General features: G+C 49.2%; 1 protein-coding gene across 11 annotated transcripts in view; it reads left to right on the top strand.

Moving 5' to 3' along the window:
* The window catches only part of tanc2b (tetratricopeptide repeat, ankyrin repeat and coiled-coil containing 2b), a 119,457-nt gene that overhangs the window by 77,571 nt on the left and 31,924 nt on the right, over positions 1-9,962 (top strand). For all 11 annotated transcript variants that reach the window (XM_072667801.1, XM_072667800.1, XM_072667802.1 and 8 more), the window contains 4 exons: positions 3,962-4,110; positions 5,349-5,511; positions 5,715-5,951; positions 9,934-9,962. The exon at positions 9,934-9,962 is cut by the window's right edge and continues 100 nt beyond it. In XM_072667801.1, the coding sequence (XP_072523902.1) occupies positions 3,962-4,110; positions 5,349-5,511; positions 5,715-5,951; positions 9,934-9,962 (578 nt within the window). The remainder of the gene's footprint in view (positions 1-3,961; positions 4,111-5,348; positions 5,512-5,714; positions 5,952-9,933) is intronic.

The following is a 9,962-nucleotide window of genomic DNA, read 5'->3' on the forward strand; positions in this document are numbered from 1 at the left end:
TCCATCTCTCTCTCTCTCTCTCTCCCTAATCTCTCTCTCTCTCCCCCATCTCTCTCTCTCTCTCTCTCTCTTTCTCTCCCTATCTCTCTCCTCTCTCTCTCTCTCTCCCCCTATCTCTCTCTCTCTCCCCCTATCTCTCTCTCTCTCTCTCTCCCCCATCTCTCTCTCTCTCTCTCTCTCTCTCTCTCCCTATCTCTCTCTCTCTCCCTTTCTCTCTCTCTCTCTCTCTCTCCCTATCTCTCTCTCTCTCTCTCTCCCTATCTCTCTCTCTCTCTCTCTCTCTCTCTCTCTCTCTCCCTATCTCTCTCTCTCTCCCCCTATCTCTCTCTCTCTCCCCTATCTCTCTCTCTCTCTCTCTCTCTCTCCCCCTATCTCTCTCTCTCTTCCCCTATCTCTCTCTCTCTCTCCCCCTATCTCTCTCTCTCTCTCCCCTATCTCTCTCTCTCTCCCCCTATCTCTCTCTCTCTCTCCCCCTATCTCTGTCTCTCTCTCCCCCTATAGTGTGGGGTGTGTTAGGGGTCAGTGTGTAACAGTGTGGTGTGTGTTAGGGGTCAGTGGTGTAACAGTGTGTGGAGTGTGTTAGGGGTCAGTGGTGTAACAGTGTGTGGAGTATGTTAGGGTCAGTGGTGTAACAGTGTGTGGAGTGTGTTAGGGTCGGTGGTGTAACAGTGTGGAGTGTGTTAGGGGTCAGTGGTGTAACAGTGTGTGGAGTATGTTAGGGGTCAGTGGTGTAACAGTGTGTGGAGTGTGTTAGGGGTCGGTGGTGTAACAGTGTGTGGAGTGTGTTAGGGGTCGGTGTGTAACAGTGTGGAGTGTGTTAGGGGTCAGTGGTGTAACAGTGTGTGGAGTGTGTTAGGGGTCGGTGGTGTAACAGTGTGTGGAGTGTGTTAGGGGTCGGTGTGTAACAGTGTGTGGAGTGTGTTAGGGGTCAGTGGTGTAACAGTGTGGAGTGTGTTGGGGTCAGTGGTGTAACAGTGTGGAGTGTGTTAGGGGTCAGTGGTGTAACAGTGTGGAGTGTGTTAGGGGTCAGTGGTGTAACAGTGTGTGGAGAGTGTGTGTTAGAGGTCAGTGGTGTAGCAGTGTGTGGAGTGTGTGTTAGGGGTCAGTGGTGTAACAGTGTGTGGAGTGTGTTAGGGGTCGGTGGTGTAACAGTGTGTGGAGTGTGTTAGGGGTCAGTGGTGTAACAGTGTGGAGTGTGTTGGGGTCAGTGGTGTAACAGTGTGGAGTGTGTTAGGGGTCAGTGGTGTAACAGTGTGGAGTGTGTTAGGGGTCAGTGGTGTAACAGTGTGGTGTGTGTTAGGGGTCAGTGGTGTAACAGTGTGGAGTGTGTTAGGGGTCAGTGGTGTAACAGTGTGGAGTGTGTTAGGGGTCAGTGGTGTAACAGTGTGGTGTGTGTTAGGGGTCAGTGGTGTAACAGTGTGGAGTGTGTTAGGGGTCAGTGGTGTAACAGTGTGTGGAGTGTGTTAGGGGTCGGTGGTGTAACAGTGTGTGGAGTGTGTTAGGGGTCAGTGGTGTAACAGTGTGTGGAGTGTGTTAGGGGTCGGTGGTGTAACAGTGTGGAGTGTGTTAGGGGTCAGTGGTGTAACAGTGTGTGGAGTGTGTTAGGGGTCGGTGGTGTAACAGTGTGTGGAGTGTGTTAGGGGTCGGTGGTGTAACAGTGTGTGGAGTGTGTTAGGGGTCAGTGGTGTAACAGTGTGGAGTGTGTTGGGGTCAGTGGTGTAACAGTGTGGAGTGTGTTAGGGGTCAGTGGTGTAACAGTGTGGAGTGTGTTAGGGGTCAGTGGTGTAACAGTGTGGAGTGTGTTAGGGGTCAGTGGTGTAACAGTGTGGTGTGTGTTAGGGGTCAGTGGTGTAACAGTGTGGAGTGTGTTAGGGGTCAGTGGTGTAACAGTGTGGAGTGTGTTAGGGGTCAGTGGTGTAACAGTGTGGTGTGTGTTAGGGGTCAGTGGTGTAACAGTGTGGAGTGTGTTAGGGGTCAGTGGTGTAACAGTGTGTGGAGTGTGTTAGGGGTCAGTGGTGTAACAGTGTGGAGTGTGTTAGGGGTCAGTGGTGTAACAGTGTGGTGTGTGTTAGGGGTCAGTGGTGTAACAGTGTGGAGTGTGTTAGGGGTCAGTGGTGTAACAGTGTGGTGTGTGTTAGGGGTCAGTGGTGTAACAGTGTGGAGTGTGTTAGGGGTCAGTGGTGTAACAGTGTGTGGAGTGTGTTAGGGGTCAGTGGTGTAACAGTGTGTGGAGTGTGTTAGGGGTCAGTGGTGTAACAGTGTGTGGAGTGTGTTAGGGGTCAGTGGTGTAACAGTATGTGGAGTGTGTGTTAGGGGTCAGTGGTGTAACAGTGTGTGGAGTGTGTTAGGGGTCAGTGGTGTAACTGTGTGGAGTGTGTTAGGGGTCAGTGGTGTAACTGTGTGGAGTGTGTTAGGGGTCAGTGGTGTAACAGTGTGTGGAGTGTGTTAGGGGTCGGTGGTGTAACAGTGTGTGGAGTGTGTTAGGGGTCGGTGGTGTAACAGTTTGTGGAGTGTGTTAGGGGTCAGTGGTGTAACAGTGTGTGGAGTGTGTTAGGGGTCGGTGGTGTAACAGTGTGGAGTGTGTTAGGGGTCAGTGGTGTAACAGTGTGTGGAGTGTGTTAGGGGTCGGTGGTGTAACAGTGTGTGGAGTGTGTTAGGGGTCAGTGTGTGTGTGTGGCTGAGGCTGTGATGAAGAGGAGGGAAGGTGTGAAGATTAGGGCTTGAGTCCAGCCCTGTCCCGCCCACACTGAGGCTCTGTGTGTGTCCGTCATGGTTAGAGGTGCACATCTCTGCCCTCGCAGTGATTCAGTGACTCACGATTCTTACAGAGTGAATCAGATTCGGTTCGATTAGATTCACTTGGAGCATTTCTATTGGTCCGTTCATCCTGAACTTCCACTACAGTGTAAAGAGCCGTCAGAGCGGCCAGATTCACACTACAGAGAAAGGTGAACATGATGAAGATGGACATACAGGCTTTTTGCGTGACAGTGAAAACACATCACACTGCATCATTAACAAGCAGCAGAGCTTATAGGGTGGAGCTTATAGGGCGTAGGCCTGGGTAAGAGCACCAGATAACCGAGGCTGGAGGTGACTAAGAGGTCCAGAAGACTCAGCCCCGTCACTGTGACCCGAGGATGCCATCAGCAGGCAGGGTGGACGGCTCGCTCTCTCTCTAATCTCCCAGTCTGAAAAATCACAAAGGCTCCTGAATGCTTCTTGGCTTGGACCTGCGGTTCTCAGAAACCTCGGATTCTTATTCATACACTAATTTCATTCTTAATTTCATATTTCTTATTCATACTTTAATTAATTAATTTATTTAATTTTTTAATAATATTGTGAATATTTTATTATTTTATTTGGATTAATATGATAATTTATTATTTAGTTAACTTTTTAGATATTTTCTTTTGTTTTTATAAATATGATATTAATAAATAAAAAATATTACTACATATTTAATAATAATAATAATAATAATATTTAATATTTTGTAGGCTGGTAAAATCTTTATTTTACTCATTTTTTCTCATGTTTTATACTTATATTTTCATACTTATTTTTTATATTTTATTTTATTTCCTAATTCTGGTTTAATTATGTTATCCTTGTTTATAATTTCTGTTTATTTTATATATATTTTTCTTTCTTACTAATTAAATCTTTCTAATTAAACTTTTTTATTTATTAATTTACTTTTTTCATTTAATTTCATTTGATTAAATATTATTTTATTTTTCTGTTTAATCCCTGTGTACCGTAATGTTGCTCGGCTGCACTGGAAACGAGGGTCACTGTCTGTGTAATTGATTGATTGATTGATTGATTGATTGATTGATTGATAGGGTTAAGGTGCACATTGCCAACTAATGTCCCGAAGTTCAAACCTTTTAAATTACCGTTACTGTCTGCACTAAATTACCCCCCCCCCCCTCTCTCTCTCTCTCTCTCTTAGGGGGGTTAGGCCAGGACCTCGGCCCCCCTCCCTCCGTGGACGAGGCTGCCAACACGTTGATGACTCGGCTGGGCTTCCTGCTCGGAGACAAAGTGAGCGAGGGGCCCCAGGGGCCACAGTACAGCATGGAGGAGTCCGACGACACGCAGGTAGGCTGCGGGCCCCCCCCGGCCCCCGCATAGAACTGTCCGATTGGCGCACACACACACACACACACAGAGGAAACGGAGCCAACATGGCGTCTCAAAGGACTCTCAGTCAGGCTGAGCGGCTCTGGGGAATCAAAGGGCCGGAACAGAAACGGAGCCAAGATGGAGGAACAGACCCGGCTCTGTCGGGTCACTGACGGCCATTCAGAGCGGGCGAGCTGAACGGACCGAGGGTCCAGTCCCTTATGTAGGTGATAACTGGCAGATTCCCAGAATAGTGCACTACGTAGGGAACAGGGTGCAGCTCTGGACCAGCTGAGAATTTCCTCTGCAAACCAGCAGAGCGCTCCGTCTTCCTCCCGCACTGCAGTGGAGGAGTGTGTGTGTGTGTGTGTGTGTGTGTGTGTGTGTGTGCGTGTGTGTGTGTGCGCGTGTGCGTGGGATGTATCCGAAGTCTTAAAATAACACATGGCACAGAATCTATATACAGTACGAGTCACAGTGTGACGTGCCACCTTTCCTTTGCCTCTGCTCATCTCCCCACCCTTCCCTCAGTGAGTGAGTGTGTGTGTGTGTGGGTGTGTGTGTGTGTGGGTGTGTGTGTGTGTGTTGTAAAGCTACATAGCGCATGCCGTTTTACCCCTAATCCCACACGGGCAGATTAGGTGGGGCGCAGTGGCCGGCCTGACCCAGAGCCAACACCCGCTGAGCCTGTAGAGTGAGGCAGGAAGGTGCCGTGGCAACTCCATCTCCTGGCAACTGGCAGATGGAAGCAGTGGGGGGAGGCACACTTGCTCGGGGAGTGGGGCGGGCCGTACCGAGGGCTTCCTCCTGTCGTGCGGTGTATTTCCTGTGCTGATGAAGATTAGCTAGGCTAACTCGCCCACACACACACTTGTTTTTATACTGTGTGGGGACATGAGGTCCCATCTCCCATATATATATTTATATATTCATATTTATATATACACACACAATACATATGGCTTAATACATACCATATGTATTGTATGTATGTAAGTACCTATATGTAATAATTCTATATGCCATATGTATTTTATTGATTCATATATGTCCTTATATATAATGTGTCTGTATGTAATAATAATATATGTATATGAATTTGATTTTGTCCTGATAATGTATGAAAACAAGTCCACACACAAACACAGATCCCATACTGAGTAACTATATATATGTGTGTGTGTGTGTGTGTGTGTGTGTGTGTGTGTGTGCAGGGTGTGGGTGTGAGCGGCAGGATGAGTCCATGCTCCACGCTGACCAGCAGCACAGCGTCTCCTCCAGGTTGCAGCCCCTGCTCCACTCTGCCCCCCGCAGCTCCGGGACAGCCCCTCACCAGCCCCACCTCCACCCTGGAGAGCAGGGACAGTGGCATCATCGGTGAGACACACACACACACACACACACACACACACACACACACACACAAATACACAAATACAAAAAGACCCTCATCAAGCATCAGTTTCTGACCAGAAACTGACCGGTGATGAATGGCAGAGAGGGGAAAACTGATGGTGTTTCTGATAAAGTGGCCAGTGATAACCTTTCCATCCTGTTTTCACCCTCCACCCCCTCTTCAGCCACTCTGACCAGTTACTCGGAGCCGGCGGACCGTAAGCACGGCGAGGGCTCGCGGGCCAGCAGTCTGAAGCTGTGGCACTCTCACCGAGCCACGCTGGACTCCAGCCTGTACCGCGTGGACGAGAACATGGCCGCCTCCACGCACAGCCTCAACAAGATCCCCGAGCCCGGCTCCGCCCACCACTCCTCTCACCCCACCCCCCTCTACCTCATGCCCCGCCCCAACTCTGTGGCAGGTGAGTTATGCCCCGCCCACCGTGCCTCGGCTAGTGCGGTAGGTTGTGTTTGCTGTGGCTCGATGCCGCCCCGCGGAGATGGGCGGAGCTATGCGTCATACTGCGAGCAGCCAGCAGAGGCGCTAGACCTCCATGCTTTCTGCAGTCACTGATTTCCCGTACTTCAGTCCATGTTCTAGATATCAGAGCGTCCTACAGTGTCAGAAAGAGGCATTCCGCGGATTTCTAGTGGCAACACTGGACGGTTCTGAGTGTGTGTGTGTGTGTGTGTGTGTGTGTGTGTGTGTGTGTGTACAGATTTCAGTTGAGTGTTGATAACAGTGGATAAGAGAGTATCTGAGAGCAGCAATCACAGCTAGTGTCCGGCCTCCGTCCACTCCCTGAAGAAGAGGCAGAAGTGTAATTGTGGCTGGTCTGCTTTCTGATTGGGTGATTGTGTGTAATTGTGTGTGTGTGTGTATGTGTGTGTGTGTGTGTAATCAGCGCGGTTGTGTTTGGGAGAAGCTGGCGTTCAGAGTGTGTTTGAGTGTCTCTGAGGGGAGAAGGCCTCTCAAGCTGGTCAGTGAGATTAGAGAGGATTTATTGGGACAGAGAATGACGGTGGTTTGCTGTGGACGGGAGAGTGGGCTAAACCGATGCTAATGCTAATGCTACCCTTGCTTTAGCCTGTTTAGCCGGGCTGGGGGGGGGCGCTGCTACCGCACTGTGGAAGTTTGGTGAAAGAGGCAGAAAGGCATATTAATCATATTAGTGTGAAATCCTGTAGTATTGCTCTACTGTCCACATGCTTCTCCACCTTCCAGTGATGGTTCTGTATCTCTCAGCTTGTCCAGAAATGCATGTGTAAAGCGTGTCCTTTAGTGGTGACGAATTAAACATCCTGACTGTAGGGGGAGCCGAGGAGCAAGAAATACCAAATCTCGCATAATGCAGAGAGTACTGCGTGTTAAAGGGGAACGGCCAGTGCTGTAACCAACGACTAGTGCTGTAACCAACGACTAGTGCTGTAACCAACGACTAGTGCTGTAACCAACGACCAGTGCTGTAACTAACGGCCAGTGCTGTAACCAACGGCCAGTGCTGTAACCAACGGCCAGTGCTGTAACTAACGGCCAGTGCTGTAACTAACGGCCAGTGCTGTAATCAACGACCAGAGCTGTAACTAACAACCAGTGCTGTAACTATTGACACCCACACTGTTACATTATGCCTATTGACTACATAATGACTAGTGATGTAACTAAGGACTGGGGGTGTAACTAAGGACTGGGGGTGTAACTAGCATCCAGTGATGTAACTAAGGAACAGGGGGTGTAACTAAGGACTGGGGGTGTAACTAAGGACTGGGGGTGTAACTAGCATCCAGTGATGTAAGTAAGGACTGGGGGTGTAATTAAGGAACAGGGGGTGTAACTAGCATCCTGTGATGTAACTGAGGAACAGGGGGTGTAACTAAGGACTGGAGGTGTAACTAGCATCCTGTGATGTAAGTAAGGACTGGGGGTGTAACTAAGGAACAGGGGGTGTAACTAAGGACTGGAGGTGTAACTAGTATCCAGTGATGTAAGTAAGGACTGGGGGTGTAACTAAGGACTGGGGGTGTAACTAAGGACTGGAGGTGTAACTAGCATCCTGTGATGTAAGTAAGGACTGGGGGTGTAACTAAGGAACAGGGGGTGTAACTAAGGACTGGGGGTGTAACTAGCATCCAGTGATGTAACTAAGGACACACACAGAAGGACACACACACACCTTCACAGCAGTACCTGAGACTAGCGTGTTCCTGCCCTGGTGGTCCTCCAGCAGCGCTGCACACACACTGGGTTTTGCCGTGTTGTCTGAAGTTCGCTGCTGCCGTGGTTTTTAATATCACGCCTTCCGGATCGCTCCCTCCGTCTATTTTAAGAACTCCCCCTCAGTGAGGTGAGCTGGGACGGGTTCAGAGCTGAGAGATGGAGGAAGGTCACACCCTGTGTGTGTGTGTGTGTGTGTGTGTGTTCTGAGTAAGCTTATGAGAGCAGTCTGACACACAGGAATATGCATACACACTCTGAGCAGCATTACTCAGAGACCCCTGAGAGAAGCAGCGAGGCTGTGCTGGCAGTGTGTGCTGCATTGCAGATACCAGACAAGCTGATCTGGAGCTGAGCTTCCTTACCATCAACTGAACCTTCACACACACACACACACACACACACACACACACACACACTCTACAGCCCTACAGCACAGCACTGGTCATTAGTTACAGCACTGGTCTTTACAGAGCTGATCGTTACAGAGCTGGCCGTTACAGAGCTGATCGTTACAGAGCTGGCCGTTACAGAGCTGGTCGTTACAGAGCTGGTCTTTACAGAGCTGGTCATTACAGGACTGGTCGTTACAGAACTGGTCGTTACAGAGCTGGTCGTTACAGAGCTGGTCATTACAGGACTGGTCGTTACAGAGCTGGCCGTTACAGAGCTGGTCTTTACAGAGCTGGTCATTACAGGACTGGTCGTTACAGGGCAGGTCTTTACAGAGCTGGTCTTTACAGCACTGGTCTTCACAGAGCTGGCCGTTACAGGGCTGGCCGTTACAGGGGTGGTCTTCACAGGGGTGGTCTTCACAGGGGTGGTCTTCACAGGGGTGGTCTTCACAGGGCTGGTCTTCACAGGGCTGGCCGTCACAGGGCTGGCCGTCACAGGGCTGGCCGTCACAGGGCTGGCCGTTACAGGGCTGGTCGTTACAGGGCTGGTCTTCACAGGGCTGGCCGTTACAGGGCTGGTCTTCACAGGGCTGGTCTTCACAGGGCTGGTCTTCACAGGGCTGGTCTTCACAGGGCTGGCCGTCACAGGGCTGGCCGTCACAGGGCTGGTCTTCACAGGGCTGGCCGTCACAGGGCTGGCCGTCACAGGGCTGGTCGTCACAGGGCTGGCCGTCACAGGGCTGGTATTTACAGGGCTGGCCGTCACAGGGCTAATCAACCAGCTGACCCCTGACAAAGGACTAGAGGACGGTGAACACACACTGTACATCAACAGATGAACATCAGTCTCTAGCTGCACACCAGCAAAGCTACGAGAGAGGTTTCTGATAAAGTGGCCAGTGAGAGTATACCTTATAAAAACTTGTACTGTACCGTAAAAGTGCTGCTGGAGTTTTGGATCGCAGCCTGGGTTTGTGGACAATGGGAGCAGTAGACAGCAAGCGGTGAAGTCATGCTGTGAACACCCCCCAGAACTTCTGTCGGGGCAGTTGAGTTCAGGCGTGACGCGACTCCACTGCAGAAGAATGGCTGGGTGTGTGAGAGTGGGTGAGTGTGAAGGCACAGATTCATGACTGTCAGATAGTGTACTCGTGTCCTGGGCTGGCGAGCGGCACTGTAGCTGAGGCGTGATGGAGCTCGCAGACCGAACAGGAGGGAATGCTTTGAATGTTTCTTCACAGTAGATACTGAATAATTCATAGTAGATACTGAATAATTCAGAATTATTCAGTATCCACTATGAATTATTTAGTATCCACTATGAATTATTCAGTATCCACTATGAATTATTCAGTATCTGCTATGAATTATTTAGTATCCACTATGAATTATTCAGTATCTACTGTGAATTAATCAGTATCCAGTATGAATTATTCAGTATCTACTGTGAATTAATCAGTATCCAGTATGAATTATTTAGTATCTACTGTGAATTAATCAGTATCCAGTATGAATTATTCAGTATCTACTGTGAATTAATCAGTATCCAGTATGAATTATTCAGTATCTACTGTGAATTAATCAGTATCCAGTATGAATTATTTAGTATCTACTGTGAATTAATCAGTATCCAGTATGAATTATTTAGTATCCACTATGAGTTAATCAGTATCCAGTATGAATTATTTAGTATCCAGTATGAATTATTGAGTGTCTACTATGGGCTGTCCGGGTTGTACTACGAAACTGATGTGTACGTCTATCCCTCTTTCCTCTGTCCTCCTGCTCCATCAGCCACCAGTTCGGCTCACCTGGAGGACCTG

This window comes from Salminus brasiliensis, chromosome 22 (assembly GCF_030463535.1).
Source record: "Salminus brasiliensis chromosome 22, fSalBra1.hap2, whole genome shotgun sequence".
Taxonomy (NCBI): Eukaryota; Metazoa; Chordata; class Actinopteri; order Characiformes; family Bryconidae; genus Salminus; species Salminus brasiliensis.